The sequence below is a fragment of the Columba livia genome, chromosome 9 (assembly GCF_036013475.1).
Source record: "Columba livia isolate bColLiv1 breed racing homer chromosome 9, bColLiv1.pat.W.v2, whole genome shotgun sequence".
Classification (NCBI taxonomy): domain Eukaryota; kingdom Metazoa; phylum Chordata; class Aves; order Columbiformes; family Columbidae; genus Columba; species Columba livia.
The window spans coordinates 7,219,385-7,239,629 of record NC_088610.1 but is presented as its reverse complement, the minus strand read 5'-3'; the positions used below and the strand labels follow the sequence as shown (position 1 = coordinate 7,239,629).

General features: G+C 47.1%; 1 protein-coding gene across 2 annotated transcripts in view; it reads right to left on the bottom strand.

The window, feature by feature from the left end:
* CCDC50 (coiled-coil domain containing 50) overlaps positions 1–10,857 on the bottom strand; it is a 43,308-nt gene extending 32,451 nt beyond the window's left edge. For both annotated transcript variants that reach the window (XM_065073630.1, XM_065073631.1), the window contains exon 1: positions 10,663–10,857. In XM_065073630.1, the coding sequence (XP_064929702.1) occupies positions 10,663–10,711 (49 nt within the window). In that variant the 5' untranslated portion in view covers positions 10,712–10,857. The remainder of the gene's footprint in view (positions 1–10,662) is intronic.
* Between the last annotated feature and the right edge of the window lie 9,388 nt (positions 10,858–20,245).

Sequence of the window (20,245 nt, the reverse complement as noted above, 5' to 3'; positions counted from 1 at the left end):
TCAGCAGCATTCACAAATTGCTTTCTCTGAGGCTACAAGTTTGGCATTCTCACTTCTGTAAAAGTGCCTGCAAACTGTACCATGGAGCAGCCCTCAAGCTGAGAGCACATCTGCTGAACACCTCAAAGCAGAAGGTGATGTACTTGCACAGTAGAAAAAGGAAGCTGGAGATACCCAAGACTGCAAAAAGCAGCACCAGAAGAGACCTCAAAAGGTCAGCTCAGAGCATGCCCCAGCCACTAAATGTGATAAAATTTATCATTCTGCCTTTATGACCCTTCTGCTCACCCAAGCTTAAAACACAACCCATACATCAAGAGTGTTAAAGACCATGTTTTTGACTTCCAGAAGATAATATTTAGTTGAAGGACTTCAAGCTTGGACATAAAGACATAATTGAAAAATAGTATTGAGTCTTAAGGAGTACTGGCACCCACGCTCTGAATATTCAGCCTTTTTAGCAAGGTCCAGCTGGTTTCCCAGATATTAAGTACCCCGAGTCACAAGAACTTTCCAAAACCCCTCAGTCCTACAGCCAACATCACTGCCTGCTATTACAGAAATGTCTGTGCATTGAGGGGACAAATACATACAGTATTTTGCCATTTTAAAGCAGAGAGCAGATATATAAGCCATGATATGTTAATGTCTGTGAGCCATTACCTGTCAGGCTCAGAACACTATTACCGACACAGCTCCTTCTTCAGTGCCCACGTCCATCAACCTACATAGGAGTGCCTAGACCCTAAAGATCACCAACAAGCTTAGCCATCGCACTGTGGACCCATCAGTAACATCCAGGTGCACAGGTATTAAAACTTCAAGGTAGATATATTGCTCAGGGATGGCTTGGCTAGTTTGACACCACACACAAGTCAGTCAAACACATTTCACTCACAATACCTGAGACATAACCAGGTCTGTGTGTGGAGGAAGTTAACCATCAATGAGAAGAGAAGTTGCTTGTGTAGTGCATCCTCTCCAGCATCTGACACAGCTTCAGTTGACTCAGCTAACAGGTGTGCAAAATGAACAACCAACAATAAAGATGGGGAGATCTAGCAGTTGACACTGCCTCCCAGCCATGGATCACAGCAAAACAAACAACATTGCCTCCAACAGCTGTGTTTTACCCTCACTTTGCCCCAGGGCAAACCACCACACACATCATTGGAGAGCAGAGCAGAAGTTACTTTCACCAGGAGAAATCAAAGTCTGTGCCTCACACATATGTCCCTACGAGCACTATTGCAGCTGTAAAACGTGCTTTCAGCAGTGTCCCATGGTTCATATGAGATTGTCCTTTTCTGGATTTTTTTGTTGCTTTTGCAGACAGGATGTCATGGCAGTTTTAGTTTTAAGCTCAACACCACTCATTTAAACTGGTATAAGGGAGAAGGAAAAGAGAAACAGTCTCCTTTCATGCACAACTCAAAACAGCCACCCACTCGGAAACTCGCTCAGGCATGGAGTTTGCATCTCAAGAGATTTGCACTATATATACTCCCTTCCCCACAAACATTTCAACAGTGATCACCATATTTCGCTTTGATCTGTTTATTTCAGCATTTTGGACAATTTTACACTATTCAAAACTCTTAGAAGGCCACCTTGAATTTCCCAGATATGCAAAACTTCTGTTGTCTGCTAAATGCAAGCCTAAATCCCTTGCTCACTTCAGCACTTTCTCTGCAGAACTGGCAGGTCCACTTTGTGGCTCAGGGTGGCTTTCAGGAGCACTGAATGGCACCCTGATCTCAGATGCTTCACCAGCATTTCTAAGCCCTCAGTTTCAGGTTGTGGTGAATAAGCTCACACAGCAGCTCCAGAAAGGCAGGCAGGCAGCTGGGAACAAAGATAATTCAAAGCGTCAGCTGTTCAAGGCTTCTCCTCCAGCTTAATCCTAAAATATAATGTAGCAAAATACAAGGGAGACAGGATTCATCAGTAAGGGAGCTCTCGATGCCCCTCTGGTACAAGTTCATGCACTGACTCAGTTTGGCGACTGTTTACGCAAGGCTGACTGCTGGCAGCCTGACACCCACACAAAAAGATGCCAAGTGCCAAAAAAAAGTTGCAGTTCCTCTCAAAACCCCGCAGTGTGGTTTTACACCACAGGGACCCAGAGTCTTTTGGAGGAACAAGCAGAAGACAGACTCCCTTACAGATGACACTTTCTCTTCAGCCTTCAGGCAACCAGACCCAAGCCTGAGACTGCTGAGGCTCGTAGCTAAACCAGAGCTGCAGCTGGAAGGACAGATCGCAGCATCAGTGCACACACGAACAAGCCAGGTTTTATCCATCCAGATCAGACACCAAGAGGATGGGCCCTAGGGCAGTCTCGCAGTTTGCTGGAAACCTGGCCAGCTGCTGCACTCGAAGCTGGAGGTATCTGAACTGATCCTGCAATCAGCTTTGATTCTTGCACAGATTCCTATCAGCTTCTTTTTTCCCCAAAAGCCGGCTGTGAGGGCTCCGGTCTGCCACCCGTTCAGCTGCTGCAGCACTGCAAATCTTCTCTGTGAGAACAACCTTCCTCTACCTAACCAACCAAGGATGCTTTGCTTTGTTTCAAGACCCCTTTTCTTTGCTCCCTCAGTTCCTCATGAGTACTCTCTCCTCTCCCTTGCTGCTTCCCGCAATTTAAGTCCTCCAGGTTTATTAGTCAGCTCTGGGGAACACAAAGTACCAAAGCTGGCCCCAGATCAGTCAAACCTTCACATCCATCTACAAAGAATCACAAGTCAGTAAAGCTGCAGCACTAACAATACATATCCCCCTTCCTGTCACAGCCTTGCATTGGCACGCTGCCCTTCAAGCAACTATAGATTTAAGACAGCAGCATAAGAGGGTAAGAACAAGTCCCTGGCCTCTGGGGCTAGATGGGCAGGGAAGCAGAACTCCCAGCATCAACCCAGAGAAAACTGGTTTGTGGCATCTGTGCCTGCAGCTCATGTGCATTGCAAAGGATGAGGAAGAAGAAGGTTGGCAGCCTCTTAAATGCCTGCTCTCCGAGAGTACAAAATGAGCTCTGAGTCAGTCAGAAGTAAAAATTTTTGCTTTGGGAACTAAATCACCTTTAGGTGATACTGTATCTTCACAGCTTCTTAAAAAAAAAAAAAAAAAAAAAAAAAAAAAGACAAAATTAAGACCTAACAAGCTTGCCTGTGACACAGCCAGAGCTGAGTGTCTATGCAATGCCAACCACCTGGAGTACCAGGTAACTGAGCACTGTAATCAGAGCAGGAGGCAAACCTGCCTTTTCCACCTTGTATCAGGGATGTGAGGAATGGAGGCAGGGCTGGGTGGCCCTAGCTAAGGAGCCAGTCCCTCCAGCGCTGCAAAGAAGATCAGACAAGCCCAGCCTCCTCCCAACACCAGCTTCCTTCGGAAACCTGGCGCCGACTGAACGGCCTGTGAACAGCACCGCACTCTGCGTGCCACAAACACAGCCAACACCCTGGCAGTTGGGAAAATTCCCAAGTCTTTCCTAGCTGTCCTCCATTGCTTCACTCCAGCCCCGAGAAGCACTGCCGAAGGCTCTAGGCACTTGTGAATTTAGGACATAAATCCTCCCTGTTCCATCAGCTGCCACCCCAATAATAAAACTAACTTTAGAACGAAGGAAGAAATTTTTTTCTTCCCACCAGGATCCCACAAGTAACGTCCGACATATATATAACAGACATATACGATAAGCTTGGATGCTTTTGCAGCACAAAGTCATTCTGCCCTGCAACCATGCAGAGGGGGGAGAAGCCTTCCATCCATGCCAGGGAAGGCTCCCCCATGCCAGGCCAGCGGTGACAGTCCCTCTATGAGGAACACTTCCTGCCAGGGCTCACTGCAACCTCTTGTCCTGTCTTGTTGTAAAGGGCCAAAGCTACACGCACTGTGTCTTTTGGAGAGGATTCTGCAGAAAGAAAAAAAAATACACCTCTCACTGCCAGGAAATATTCCTGCTTGCATAAACTTCCTTCCTCCCTTTTGTCCCATTACTTCTCAGGTCAGTGCTGTCAGTGTCCTTAAGGTACACCCGTCTCTCCATGCCTTCAAATATTTGCTCATTTATGTCCTCTTCCCCTTTGTCATCACATACTGAACACCACATACGGAGCCCACATAACTTTTCCTCTTAAGCCAGTTCCTGCAGCCACCAAGTCCTGGTTCAGCAGAAGGGCTGGGAAGAGAACAAACCATACCAATACGCACACAGGAACTCGAAGTTTTACTGCCCATAGCTTTTTACACCTCTTTTGAAAAGAGAAGTGAAGAAGAGTGACTCACTTGTAAACCCACTTCAACTTTCTTTCCTGAAGAGCGGTCACCATAGGCAGGGCTGTCAAGAATGCAGGGACCAAACCGCTACCAACCCAGGCCTGACTCAAAAAGATCTCACTATTTTTATTTGGCTGCCAGAGCATTGCGGCAGTGGCAGCGTGGGTTGGCATGTAATTAAAATAATCATCAGTTGAGCTTCTGGAGCCTGACACAAATTGCTTGGGCATGGGCAGAAGGGTTGTGCCAGGCTTGTGGGCAGGCTTTCGTCCACACCTTTCTTCCTAGGGAACATTAACACTTCTGGCAAGCTTAATTCACAAAGTGCCTGGAGTTACGGGGTAGATTTGTATGAGCATTCAGGCCTAGCTAACCTCCTTTGCTCAATGCAAGGTTCACAACAGCCCTGCCTTGCATCTCTTATACGTGCAGTGTGATGCTACACTGTCCTGCTCTCTTCCCAGCCCTGCTAAAAGTCTCTCCCAGCTGCCATACAGTGCCAAGGACATATAGCACTCACTCAATGAGCTGTGTGGTATCTTTTCACATATTGAGAAAGAAACAGTGGAAAGGCTCCAATTCCTACTTTTAAAAGGAAGTATAAATAAAGTGTCAAGAGACTTCCACAGGTCCCATCATGTGTCCTGTGGAGATCCCAGCACTCTAAGGTGAACGTGGAGCATCCTCAACACACCGCAGCCTCCAGGGAGACAGCAGCCCTGCTTTTCTGGTGGAAATGCCCAGCAAATGCTCTTTGCTCCCTGTAACACAAACCACCAGCAGCAGAATGGCAAATATTATTACCACTTATTTTGAAGAAAGGCAAAAGGATAAGTCAACAGTGAGTGCCACACCAGCAACCGGACCTAAGCTTCTTGAGTTTTAAGGCAGTTTCACCAACAGATCAGGCTCCTTCCGCAGCCCTTCAGCCTTCAAGCCAGCACTCCACAGAGGAGCAGCAGCGAGCGGGCAGCCAGCCAGCCGGGGACATGCTGGGAAGAGGACAAGGAAGCAGAGAGGGAACATGTCACTTTGTCCTATATCACCACATTCATGTTTCTGAGCAAGAAAGAGAAAGCTTATCCCAGCAAAACAGAGAAGTTTCACACAGCTTAAGGCACGTCCCATTGCTTCTCCAAGCGGGGCTTTCCTTGTGCCCAGAGGGAGCACAACTGGCCTCTCCTGCTCCTTGCAGCAGCCATCTCCAGCTCCCGCCTGGTGTGCACATACCCTCTGACATTAATCTTTAATTTCCTGTTGCCATGAGCAAACAGAGGCCCAGGGTGACAGCAAACACAACGCCATCTGCAACACAGCCCTCAGCTGGGATCGTGACTTGGAGATCAGTGATGGGTGACGGCCAGCGTCTTAGTATTAAAAACAGGGGAAAGCATCCCACCTGCCTCCCCAGGAATAAGGGCAAAATAGACTGTGCCCCCTCTTATCCCAGCCTGAAAACTTGCAAGTAACTAAGGAAACATATCTGCAGAAGGCATCAACATGAATCTGGAAGCTCTTCTCTGCCGCAAACTGGTTTTTGAGCAACCTTTTTGCCTCAGTACAAGCTCCATGGCAGCTCGCAGAGGACAGTGCTAAGGATTTAAGGATGGAAGGAGGCAGACCTGCTTCCTCGGTTGTGTTTTGGAGCCAAGGGCATGAAATATGCTAATGCTGCCCATCTCTTCTGCCAAGCGCTGCAGACCCAGAAAAACTGAATGCATAGTAAAACTTTCACCCAGCTTTAACCAGAAGTGAAATGAGCACCACAGCCTCAGCTACTGATTTCATGCATGCTGGAAAAACAGATCTCCTATTACTCAGAAGAGCTGGACATGAACCAGTGACCTAGAAAGAAAAGCCTGCATCTATGTCCCATCACTCTCCACCACCACTGCCTCCAAGCCATCCAGCTTGCCTGAATTTGTCAGTCTTTCTTCCAAGAATGTCACAAAGCAGAAAATAGTGACACCGCACATTGTGCTTCAAGGAAAAATTTCAGTTGGAGCCAAAGGGCACAGTGCAGGTGGCTTCACAGTGACCTGGCTGACCCTCAGCTGCTCTCAAAATTGTTGCCCTGATTATACTAATCCAGTTAGAAGCCAGCCCTTCCTTCACATGAGTGCAGCTGACACCTCATCCCTCAACATCAGCCCCCTGAAAAATCCCAAAGCAGAATCCCTACTCATCAGACACCATGCCAGCCATCAACACTTTCTGAATGCACTTCCACCTGTGACAGACATCTCATTTCTCTTGTTCACTGTCGTGTTGCAGGGCACACATAGGCACCAAAAGCCCCAATATAAGCCAGTAACACCACTGTTCCATGAAAGCCTGAAACACCCCACCTCAGAGCTGAGACCCTTTCCTGGTCACCTGGAAAATCAGCAGCCAGGAGGTTTTTATTGCAGGAGTCTCAGTAAAGGCCACATTAAGTTGCAGAGGTCAGAGGGAAGGTGCTGCGGCTGGGAGGAAGAGGAAGACTGATGCTTACAGCAAACTTTAATTCAATTTATGTTAAGGTAAAATAGAGACAGCTGGGCTGCCTGGCCCAGAGAAAACCTTGCCAAGATGGAAAATAAAGATTCAAGCCCTTCCTGTTTCCCTGAGGCCACAGTCAGGGGTGTAGCTTTTCCTACCACATTTGGGAAATTGGCCTCTCTGGCAGCAGATTACAAATACCAGCATTTGAATGTATAGCTCAGGAGCTTCAGAAAGTCAAATCAGATGCTTAATGAAGAGTAGAAACCACTGTTGTCATGTCTCTCTGAGCACAGGTGGCACAATCAGCCTCTGTCACGGCTGGAACTCAAGAGACACGGCAGGGTTGGTTCTAATGATGAGCACAGACGTACGGCACTTATACTTCTTTATAGTACTACTAGAAATAAAATTAAATAAAACCACTTAAGCCACTGTAACTTTCCAGAGTTCTAAAGAGCCATACGCAGAGTTCAGGGTCCCTCTTTCCCCCCCACCTTACCCTTTTCTCTCCTCACAGAGGATTCAAACTGGCAGGAAGATCAGGAGCCTCTGCAGAGGAAGCTTGTACCTGGGTTTCACCTGCTGCCGCTCACAACAGATGGCTCTCAGAGACTGCACTGGACAAGGGACTAAGCCCCAGCCTTAGCAGACAGGCATCCCCTTTGCAAAACCATTGCTGCAGACCTTGGCCCTTTGGCAAAGGCAGCAACAGCAGCTGGGACCACATCCTGCAGAGAGAGGGGCAAGGTCTGCACAGCTCCAAAACAGCTCCCCAGGAATGACACCGTTCATGTCCAAGAGACAAAACACAGCACTTGGAGATGGCACATGGAACTGCACCAAAGAGTTCATTTAAAACAGGCAGCCAAGGAGAGGGAGTAACCCCTTCCCAATTTCAGCTGCTAGTAACGCATCAGATCACAAGAGATGAAAGACAAAGTCAGAAATCAAGCAGAGCCCATGCCAGTTTCTTTTATTTGCTTTATAAGTAACTAATTTATATGATATTTCCAGGATGCTTTTGTCCCCAAAAACCTCACAGATGAGGCCTCTAGTAAAAAAGGTCTACACACTAGCAAACCCCTGGGGTGGGTCAAAAGAGCACACAGCTCTTTGAAGAAAAAGAAACTATCACACACACTTGAGAGTGAAAGAGAAATACAAGCAGAGAAACTCAGCCCACAGATTGGAACTAACTCCAAAACCTTCAGCAAATAACTTACAAGAGCTTTACTGACCACAGTGGTCAGAACATCCACTTTACTACCCACGGAAAAATGGCTCTGTGACTCCAGGCTACAGCACTGAGGTCTAGTTTATACCCTAAAGAGCGTTTTGAGGGTGCATTTTACACCAGTAAACAAACCCCCGTCCACAAAATAAACTGGACCAGCTGAAACAGTTTTTACCGGCAAAATGCCAGCAATATCAGGCCTTCAGCTAATCTAAGTGCTTTTAAAGATAAAAAAAGAAAGTAAACACAAGGAGCCAAGCCTCCTGCAGCACCTAGCCACAGTTATCAGATCTTCGCATTGCACAGAAATGATCTCTCTCATAAAACTTTTTGGGACCACACCAGAAGAATATGACATTGTCTCGTAGCAGCCCCAGCTACCTGTTGTCAGGGAGAACCTGGACACAACACCTCTGCTCCTGAAGGAGCGCTGGTGAAGAACAAAGTACTCAAACCAAAACAATGTTCTTAATTGTTAATGACTGACTAAGCTGACCTTTACCCAGGATGAAAAAAGGGAATGCCTTTCCAGAAGGATCAACAGTGATTTCTGTATCAGGAACAATAAATATTTCCCTAGATATGGAAGGTGATGTATTTCTTTCCTTGGTTGGCATTAACACCGAGCATGAAAAGATCTAATCCAAAGCTTAGCTCAGTTTCAACACTTTCCACAAGAAAAACAAATGATGTCACTAAACCAAAAGCATGAAACATACCCGAGGCTTCGCAAACATGGCTCAGGCCTCATCTACTCTGTACCTAGCAGCTGCTCTGGGGCACTACTTTAATCCAATTGCTGTCAGGTAACAACAGATACTCATACTGGGGCACTTGTGAAACTTAACCATGCTAACCCTAAGCGCAAATTTACCAAGGACTCCTTGAGCTACATTGCAACCCTGTAACTATACTTTCAGCACCTAAGCGACCTTAACTCAGTCCAGTTGGCTCACTTCAAAAATGAACCAAGCTGAATCAAGTCAAGGCTACTTAAATTCTGAATAAGAGCGTCTACACAGGCATTTAATTCCCTTTAATCAACCCACCAGAAAGGTTAATTGGATTATTTTTCTTGAGTAACCACGTGTAGACAGACTCTAAGGATGAGATCTTGGCCACCCTAAAATGACCAATAACAATTTTGCTAATGACTTAATAGGACCAATGTTAACCCCTAAAACTTCAGCCCATGAATATTATTTTTCTTCCGGTAGCAATAAGAAGTGAAGCATTAAAGGATGACAAGAGGTCAAAAGGAACCTCCAGTTCCCTGCACAGACATATGCTTTCTGCTCTTCACTAGCTGAATCATCAAATTCACAACTGCTATTTTGTAAGAATTGAAAGTAAAACAAACAAACAAACAAAATTTATATAAGTGGAAAAGAAATGGCCAGTGGCAAAGAAAACAAGTGTAAGGAATTTTGGTTGTATTTAGACAAGCACACAGTGTACAGTGTAAATCTAACATACTCTGATTTTGACAGAACTTTTACAGATTTATATCAATGTCTGAAAGATGAGGCTCCACCTCGTACAAAGCTTTTCAAACCCAAAGCAGCTCCAGGGCACATTTAATAAAGCTCAGAGACACTCATGTGCAGCAGATATCCCCTGCTATGGTGGAAACCGAGGCCAATCTGGCCCAACCGAAGGTGACTCCGTGTAGTCTGAGGCTAAACCGGCCACCACACGCAGCTGCTGCAGCTGGACACCCAGAAAGTGAGTGGGGCCGCTTACAGCCCACCCTGCCCCAGCACTCTCGGGGTGCACAGGGATTTTACAGGGTGGACGGGGCTGCTGGGTGCTTTGAAGCTCAACACGGGGCAAAGTCTTCACAAAACCCTCGTAGGATTAAATAATTTTTAACCGGGACCTCAACCTCGCCGGGCCGCCTGAAACCACCAAATTTGTGGATATTCCCAGTTCCGCTCCCATTTTTCAATGCCCCGGGCGGAGCCTCCAACCCCAGCAGAGCCACAGCCGCGAGGAACATAATTTCTTGCCTGTATCCCGCAGGGTCTCCCGGCTGTTTCACGGCAAGGTTTATCTCCCGTGGGAGCGCACCCGGCCACTCTCGCGGCCCGCCCCACCGAGGGCAGCGCAGAAGCGCCAGCAGCGGCCTCGGCGCAGACAAAGGGCTGCCCCCTCCCCCAGCGCCGCTCCTCGCCTTCTCTCCCGGGGAGAAGCGGCACCTTCCCGCCGGCCCACGCCCCGGGGAGCGGAGCCGTGAGCTGGGCTGCGAGAGCAGCCGCGGGTCTCCGTCAAGCCAAAGCAGCTGCTTCCCCGCCGGCCCCCAGCCTGCCCTCCGCTCCCTCCGAGCCGCACAACCGCCGAAAAGAACGCACGGGAAAGCGGGACCGCTCCCGCACACCCCGAGGGGCCCCACGCAGTCCGCTCACCCCACGCGTCCGTGTCACGGCCGGAGCACGGCGCCATCCCCCCCTTTACCCCCAGCTCCACGGGGAGCGCCCAGAACCGCCCCCGCAGCCAAAAAAAATTTAAATAATAATATTTATTTTGAAAAAGAAGAGTTTCTCCCTTTCCTTCCCCCAAATTTCCCCCAAGCCGCCACGTCCCGTCCAGCTCTCCCCACCCGGGGCTGGGCTCTTCGCCCCTACACACACCCGCTCCGCGCCCCCCCACCCCAGGGTGACCCCGACCTTCTTTGACTCCGGGCAGCTTGGAGTGGTCGATGCCGATGCCGGCCATGGTGGGGTGAGCCCGGCGGGCCGAGAGGGGTCGGCCCTCGCCCCCCGGGTCAGGGCAGAGCCGCGGCGGCGCCGCCCGCGCCCCGCGCTACAAAGTTGCCAGCGGATGGAGCCGGAGCGCCCGGCCGTACGGCGCGGGAGAGGGGACAGAAAGCGCCGGGCGGGGCGGGGCTGCCGCTTACCCCCCCGCCGAGGTGGGCGGAGGGGGCCCGGGCTTTTTACCCCCTCCCCTTCTCTGGCGGCGTCCAGCGGGACAGGCAGTATGTTTATTTATAGGCAATTTTGGTTTGTTTTTTTTTTTTTCTTCCCCTACTGCCGCCGAAGCGGCGTTTCAAACCGTCGGGACAGCTCTGAACCCCCGGCGCTTTCCTGTGCTTGATCGGGGTGCCTCTGCTCCTGCTCCCCCTTTCTGAGCCATCCGACCCCAGTGCTCGCAAAGTGTTTCGCCGGCCTGGGAAATGGAAACATGCCCAGGTCGAGCCTCAAACGAGTCAACTGCTCGGCGGCTGCTCCGCGGGCTGTACGGTGTGCACCTTGTCCTTCTGGGCGGGGAAGCAAGCACGATGTGATGAGTCTGTCAGTTGGGATGGTCACATCTCGGGGAGAGCAGCACGAACAAGAGATCTCTGGCCAAGGAGCAGCTTGAGAGGCCTTTGAACCCCAGTAATGTGCTGCCACATACGGGTTAAAACCAGCCTTCAGTATGGGGAGGACTGCCAGCTAGGGTCCACCTTTGCCAGCAGCAAAGAACTAGCATGAGATGATGTCCTCTGGGAAAAGGCAAGGAGATAGAAGAAAGAGGATTTGGGATTTAGGGATGTCTCAGATCCTCCAAGCTGTGCTGGGCACAGCCAGTCACTCATGTAGACCGTCAGTGTTTTGATCACAAAGCAGCATGTATCTCAGGAGTATACAAGAAGCAGATGAAATAAATATTATAACATTTGAAATGAGTAGCCCCCAGCTTCGATGCTATTGTCCCATGGCCCCTGCACCACTCGTGGGTATGGGGAAGCAGGCATGAGAGGGGACCTGAGCCCCTCTCCTCCTCCCACACCCCCACAGGCTCCAGGGTGCTCTGTGCTCCAGGTAACTGGGGTGGGAGCTCAGAGAGAGACACAGTGAGATGTGAGATCTCAGAAAAAAAAAAATGGCAAAGCAAATAATATCTCAGTTTTATTAAAAAGTAAAAACATTAAGAAACTGACTATGAAAGAAGAATCTATTTCCAGAGAGTTAGCCATGTACTACTCCAGAATTTTCCAATCCTGCTTTCTGAAATGCAGGAACTGTCTGTCCTTAATTCTCCCCCTTCCAAATGATGCTTCATCATCCCCAAAGCGTAGACTTTGTCTTTAGTCTGACTGCCTTTACCTTTCCTTCAACTGCTCAGCCTCCTTCACAGAAAAAGTCACTACATTGTATGATTCCTTCTCACTTCCATGCACCTGGCACACCTCTTGTGTGCTAACACATGCAGAAAGCTGAGGGGCCTTCTGAGCAGAAGGCTGTTGTGCTCTTCTGCCCAGAGGCAAGGTGCACAGGATGACCCCCAGCTACACAGGTGCTGCATATGATCATACAGATGGAGATTAGTCAGAGTCTTGTCCCTCCAAGGGGCAGCTCACACAGATTATCTCCTGCAGTGGCCCCACCTCTAATCCTGCTGCCATTCACATGAGAAATACAACTGAACTGCTCACATAATCCTGATGATTACAGCCAACTCCATGCTAAAGAAGGGTCTAAAGGTTTGTTTCCAGTTTCTCCTAATTGAGTTTTTCTGATGTTGGTATATTTTTCTAGACACCCTTCACCCTTTACTAATCAAGCTTTTTCATTGCTGAATAAGCATTTATTATTGGACAAAAGGGAGGACAAAAGAAGAGGACAAGCAACCAGGAAGATACACAAGTGGCTCAGAATGTACCAATCTGACTTTCCAAAACCAGAATATGGTTTTCTCCTGCCCTTCTCTCAGTATAAAGTATTCAATACAAAGCAGCAGAAGCTGAAAGCCCAAAGCATTCACATTTACACAGCAGCTTTAATGCAACAGAGCCAAATTTATGAAACAACTTTTAATGTGTCTGTCCCAGTGGTCCTGCATTTTACTCTACACATACAGCTTTTTGCTCCAGTCTTCAGTAATGAATTTGCATCATAATATGTTGTCTGCCTTGAGCCAAAACCAGCAACATAAATTAATCATAATCTGCACTTTATTCAAGAGATACCACATTAGACTGGCGTGACTTCTGCTGCTGTTAAAAGAGAACTATGTGCCTGTCTATGTGTATCTTCACTAAAGCGAGACTTGGTACCTGATGCTCAGAGTTACAGCAGAGTAGTTCCTGAAGTGCTTGGGTTTTGGTTTCTACTACACAGATTACAGGCTCCACCTTCCTGTGGCTCCATCATGCAAATTTATTTGTTCTTGCAAGATCTACTGAAGCTCAGTGGTAGCAGTTGGATGGTGAGCTCTCCTAGGACCCAAGGAAATTTCAGGCAGACAGGGTTAAATGCTGCAAGTGAGAGGAACAGCTCTAGGTGTCAAAGCACAGAAAGGCTGGAACAGGCTCTTGGGAAGGGTGAACAGCATTTGTCAACACCGTTCCTTAAGGCAGGGTCCTACACAACAAACAGTGAATTTTCTTTGCATTCTTGGCATTGTACTTCCCTCCTATTTTAGCTTGATTTTTGAGGTATATTCAGATGTAATCTCTGAGACTGGAACATGGCATAAGCACTTGAAAGTTTCAAAGACAGCTAGAAAAACATGAGAGCAACTACAAAGGGATTGGAAATGAAAGGGAAATGACCTAGGAAATTAGTTACTGCAGCAGCATCACATCTTATAGTCCCAAAGGGCTTCTTCTTGTGGTGGATCTTAAATCACCCTCCTGACTCCCATTTGTGTCTAAAAGCTGCTGCTTCTAGGTAAAAATCATGGAAGGTGTCAGTTCTGCTAGACTGACCTCAGCTTTTCTTCTGCAAATTGTATGGTATCTTAGCTTGACAAATGGTAAATGCTGCAGTGGGTGGATTAATCCCAGTAAAACTGGGAAGACTAACCATTTTCTTTTATTTAAGATAATAAGAAGGCACTTCAATCTTTTATAAAAGCAGGTACTTAATCTCACAGGAGCTTCTCATGGAAGACAGGCCCATCTCATTTCCCAGGTCTAAAGCAACTGGGAAGCTGATGCAGAACTTGAGCTGAAGTGCACAGCACACACCTTTCATTCCTTTTTCATGGAGTAACTTCACACAGGACAAGTCCCACTTAAAGCAGGACTGGCTTCAATCTGATCAGGTTGCTCAGGGCCTTGTCCAGGTGAATTTTGATTATTTCCAAGGCTGTAGATTACAGCACCTCTCTGAGCCCCGTTCCATTCTTTGCTCACTGTGATTTTTCTCCTTTTATCCAGGTGGACTTCCCCTTGCAACCTGCAGCCCAGCCCTTGTCCTTGTGCTGTCACCTTGTTTGGCTCTGCACTTTCCAGCAGCCACTCTCCACACAGACTCCAGGTACCAGGCACACCTTGATCAGTGAGGAGTGTGCTCCAACAGGCAGCTGTGGGCAAGGACTCAGAGATGGCACCACAGCTGGGACCATGCCACTACACAAGTCTTAACAACCCAGCGAGCACTTTCCCTACCTGCACCCAGACATCTAATCCTGCTCCCAAAAACATCACTCCTGAGGTCTACCCAGCACTGAAAAAATTCCTGAGGGGTTGTGCAAAGCAGAGGCTGGAACTGTTAAAAACAGATAAAACCAACCCAATATAGACTGGCCCTCAGAAAAGCCAGTCAGGTTTTAGGGCAGGAGTTGCCAGGCAGAGCATTGGGACCAGGAGTGCCTTATGCTGCTAAGTTCTTCCTGCAGGCAGGGAGAGGCAACATTATGCTTGCTCCTTAAATAAACCAGGCACCTCTCCAAGTGTCCTGCTGTCATTTTAGGTCAACAGGATAACAACAACTGTGAAATAAATTAGGCCTCATCAAGATGTTCACTCTGAACAGCACAGTCTTTGTTAAAGTTTCCTTAATGATGGCAAGGCTAACTTCCAACTGATGAGGCTGCTGTGGGAATAGACACAGAGGATAACGATTCTGCAAGAAGCAATGTGTGCATCAGATAATGGTCGATGGAAAAAAAATGGTTCTAGGTGTCTTGTGATATCAGGTGCCACGCAAAACCATGTCCAAAACCTGTGGATCAGCAGTGACTGATGCCAAGGGACTGACCTTCCTACTCACCTGAGCTGGGGACATGCACTTTTTCTCCTCTTTGACTTGCTTCAGTCATTAACCTCCTTGCATTTCTTAACAAAGATGCACTTTAAGAGAGTCCTGTGCCAGGAGGGGCCAACGAGAGGAAGCAAACATTACAGTGTTGGCAAGGAGCACCAAGGCACAGGTGTGCAATTTCCGTAGGTAGGTGAACGGTGCCTGTGGGAATACAGGCTCCCTGAAGGATAAGGAGAACTGAAGCCTGCAAGGATTAAGGTATTTTAAAGCACACCAAGGGTAATGAATGGGGTGATTGCAAAGAATGAACAAAGAGGAAACTAAACTTGTGCTTAAGTGTAATATAATGAAGGGCACCAGGAAAACAATGAGCTGTGCATTTAGACAAGAGCTTTTACTGTCTTTCAAGTTGGAGAGATAACTCATGCAATTTGAAGTCAGGTATGGTGCTGCTCACAGCTCAGTTACACGCATAGATAGGTGTTTGTATAAACTACCCTGGAAACTACAAGGTGCAAATTAGCTCTGCATCTCTGCCCACAATTTTACATACACATTTGCAAGGGTTGTAGTTTCAGTGTTAAGTTTCACATCAGCAAAAGAGACTACCTTCCAAAAAGTCTCCTTTACCATTGAAAGTGAGAAGTAATACTAAAAGTGGTACATTTGCTACTTTCTTCGTCCCTCATCCACTGCGCATCTTTCCTTTAAGTTTATAGTCAGAAGAACAGATCCGACAGAACAGGTATTTGCTGTTAATGTAATGCTCTGCAGGGAGCTACCTGCAAGCCCACACAGCAGAGGCATAATAATAACAATAGTAATAATAATATAAAGTGGCACGTAATGGTGAAACACCTTATCTGGTTCTCAGTTATTCAGTCATGACTACCTGGATGAAGCTTCAACACACTGATGTTGCTAGAGGGAGTTTTGTGGGGGCTGAAGTTGGTGCAGTTCTCACCTAGCAGTGAGTTTGCTATATTCCACTCAGAGAAAATTATAGATCTACCTAAATATCACTTATTTTGATTTCCACCTGTCCATCTTTTTCTGGATTAAAAAAAAAAAAAATAAAAATCCTGTGTTATCATTTCTGTGTTACCAGTCTTGTTTTCCCAAGCTGCAGGGTGGCCAGCAGGCCAAAAGGTGAATGGTTGATATGTCCTATAATCTCAGTTGAATCCCTCATTTCTAGTCACGATCTTGTAACATGCAAGTTTACATCTACAAAGCACTGGTGTTTACTCAACAAAACACTACTTTGCATGTGCAGAAGCTATCATATTCTCAGCAGCCCTGCGTGCAAATGAAAAGCTAGGCAAGAATATAGGCTCTCAAATGCGAGGATTATGCTTGTCTGCAAATTTCCTCAAAGCACAACTGATCTGTTTATCCTCTAAGGCCTCCCTCGGGTGATCTGTAGTGAGAGTTTTCAAAAAGATGGGTAACATTTCTCAATAAATCAAAAGCCCAGATGGTGGGAACTGATAGGAGAAAGAGGAAGAAAGTGGAATGACAGCATGAAAGTTGGCACTGTTAGCTAAACATTGACCTGCACAACTTTAAAAGTGCCCCAGCCAGCATTTTGAGCAGGAAATCACCCAGCCTTGTCTATATGGCCATGTTGCCCAAAGGAGTACATGAACAAGCTGCTTTCAATTTTGAATTACTGAGAGTAGCTGATTGAAAAAGGGAGTGTGCAAAATCCAGAGAAAAGATTCAGAAACGGATGGATACAAACACTCATTCCCATACACTGATCACTGACCACACCAAATGATCCTTGCAGAGACCCTTGATGCAGGTAGCATTGAGCATCTTCAGCCCAACATCTGCAAGAGGAAAAAATAAGAGGCATCTCATTCCTCTGTGGTCACACTGGAAGCTGCCAAGTCCATGCCAGCCTGTACAGCAGCCAGCAAAGCTTAACAGCTGGTGGCTGCATCATGGGCAGGAGGACACGGTGCCTCACCACCAGCAGCCTTGGAAGTGCTGGGGGGCTGCAGCTTTCTGAAGACATAACACCATGTGAGTAGGCAGTGCCCTGTGGAGATGTGCTTGCCATGCAGAAGCTCTGCCTAGCTGCACTTCTTACCCTCTGCTGCCTTAACCAAGAGAAACTGCTTGTCTTTAGTACAGTGCCCATCTGATGGGAGCTGGTGATGCCTCTCTGTGTGCTCCCTTGGTTGCTTGCAGTGAGGTGACAACTTGAGCTGCTTTACAGTCTGCTTTGGACCTTTTCTCACTCTAATCAAGGAGACACTTAAACCATAGCAACTAATTTTATGGCAGTAACAGGCCAAGTAACAGCTGAGTCCCAAAGACAAGCACGTAGAAGGGGGAACAAATTGCATGAGTCAGACTAAAAGCTTCATAAATATTGACTGGTTTTAACAGTCCCCTAAGGAACAGAGAATCTCATTTTATAACTGTATCTCCATCCCCATTATGCACTCTCCTCTCAGAGAGCTGCTCTTCTGGCTCGTGTGCACATTATTTTAATTCCTTTCTGCAGCCAAGCTTTGCACCACACACCAGCAGAGTATCCAAGCACCTTCCGGTGGTGCTTTAAATAACAGGACTGGAGTGGGTTTTGTTCTCTCAAGTTCACCACAGGGTAGAAGTAACACAGGTAGAGAAGAAATTACATATTAAATGTGTAAGCAAAGAAAGCTGAAGAAAAGGTAGTTTTCAGTACCTTCTATGCTGATTCCTACCAGGTGAAAGTTGGAGTGAAGGGCAGAGAGACTCAAGAGGAATGTAGACTGAAAAGGCAAATGGTGCTAGGCCTACAATGGTAATACAGGCAAGAAATGGAAGAGAGAGAAGGGGCTTGGCTGCAGAAGATGCAAACAGGTTGGCATGTGAATAGACAGAGGTAATGTAGGCACATGGTGGAATGAAGAGAGTGCATTGCCCAGGATGGGGAGGAAAATAATTCCTGCCTTTCTGAAATTGTGTCTGAATCTCACTTCACCCCTGCTTTGAGGGCAGCTCCCCTTTCTTGCCTGCTAAAAGCTCACCCACTCCTCCCCTCTTTGTTGGGGCTGTGAAGCCCCCCACTCTGCCTTTCCCACTAAAAAGCATGTCCCCTTCTCATTTCCAAATTTCTTTGTCATTCCCCACTCATCTTATTCTTAGAAACACTCTAAGCAAACAGTGAGACACAGGTCTCCCCATATGTACTACAAAGTGTAAAATCCTGTCTCTGCCAGCTGAGACTATCTGGTCACAGCCAAGTCCCATCCTTGGTGCAGAGGTTGCAGAACAGTTCATATGCCCTTAATCCCAACCTTAAATAAAGGCTCTTCCCTGACAGGTCCACCACAGCAGGTTGTTTGCTTCTGGACCAAGCAAACCATGGTTAAGCAGAGACCATAAGACCACAGCAAAGCATGTGGATGCTGTTGAGGCTTACCTGAAATACAGGATACATGCAATGTTTCCATGTGTTCTCAGGAAGATCTGGAAAAGAAAAAAATATCCTCCTTTTCCAAACCCCAAATGTACAGCATACAAAGTCGTCTGGAATCCTGCCACTCCAAGCTGACTCTGGAAAGTAGTCCATTCATGTTCTCCTGCTTTCAGCAGCTCAACAGTGCCTCCTGCATCTTACAAGTTGCTCCAAACCCACATTGAATCCTTGTCTGAGGTTTTGTCTGAAACAGTAAAGGTTCCTGCTTCAGGGTTAAACTAAGGTTGGGTTATTTGGGGACTGCATGTCTTCTAGAGGCAGTCCTAGCTTCATTAGAGCTAAAAGCAAAACCCAAGGAGAAAAAGGGAATTTATATAACATAACTGAAAGCCTTTTCCATTCGAAGATCTACTAATCTACTTGGCAGAGAAGAGCGAGTCAGCGCACAGAAAGAAGCTGAACATTTTGAGGAAGATGATGTCCCAGAGCAGCAAGGGCCAGCTGCTCCCTAGGGAACAGGGAGCCGAGTTGCAGTGACGCTGCCAGCAGGACCATCCTAAGGTGTGCAAGCAGGGCAGGCCCAGAGACAGCAGCCAGGTTTAGTCAAGAGTCCCAACAATGAGTGAAGTCCACAATGATGAGTAGGATCCAGGGTCAAGCTGGGTGTCAGTCCACTAGTCAGAATGAGGCCTGGTGACAGGAACCAGTGTCAAACACATCCCAGTGAACACCAGACAGGTCCACACTGCCCTGTTTTCCCAAAAATAAGCCCTAGCATGATTTTTCAGGATTTTTGAGGATGCTCAAAATATAAGCACTTCTCCCAAAATAAGCCCTAGTTACAGTTCATTAAAAAAAAAAAAAAATAAATAATGCCCAGGCAGCTATACATGCAAAAAAAAAAAAAAAAAAAAAAAGCATCTTTTGGAGCAAAAATTAATATAAGACCCTGTCTCATTTTCAGGGAAACAGGATAATGGAACATGTCCGAGGTCAAGCCAGGAAGTCAATCTGCACGTCTGGATCCAGATCAGTAAGGACCATGGGCAGGCAAAGATACAGCTGAGCTGCAGACCAGCATTCCTCCAACATAGCTCAGGCTAAAACAGAAAGGTTCCAAGGCTTAGCTTAAATGGGGCTCCTCAGCCTATGGACAGAGAGGGTGGGTGGATGCCCCAGCTGAGGCTGCTCAAAAGCATTAACAGCCTCAGACCCCTGACACATGTACTCATCTCTCTCAGAGCTGGTGCAGCTGAGTTCAGCAACATCTGCTTGGGCCAAGCCTTCTCTATTCTTGTCCGCTGAACTGGTTGGCTTTGTCCACCCTTGTCAATTTTCCAGTTTGATCATGTTTGGTTACCTGAAGTCTGCATAGCTTTATGAGAAGACAAACTTCTACATGAAGAGGATTGGACAGACTAGGACCACGGGAGGTAGAGATGGAGCTCCCAACCTCATCTTCTCTCTGTCTTTGAGCTCTTGACACAAGGGTTCAGTGGATGATGTAGAAGACATTATTACTGAGTGAAGTAACAAGGCGACTATGTTGTTTTTCTACTTAAAATAAAATATGTAAGAACAGTAAAAATTGATACTATTTCCAGCACCTAGACAAATGGGCTAAGAGCAAAGGAATTTTCCAGGTGGATGTCTTACAGAAGCCCAACACTGCAAATCAACTATCTCATAACCGCAACAAAAGCAAAAAGTCCCCTAGCATCTGGCAGCTGCTGTCAGGCATCTATTCACACATGCACTGAGAGTGTCCATCCCCTCACAGCATCCAGCAAACTCCCTTCTAGTATGGAAATATAGAATGGCATTCCCTCGCCTTCAGCAAGGCCCTCAGCTGAAAGGACT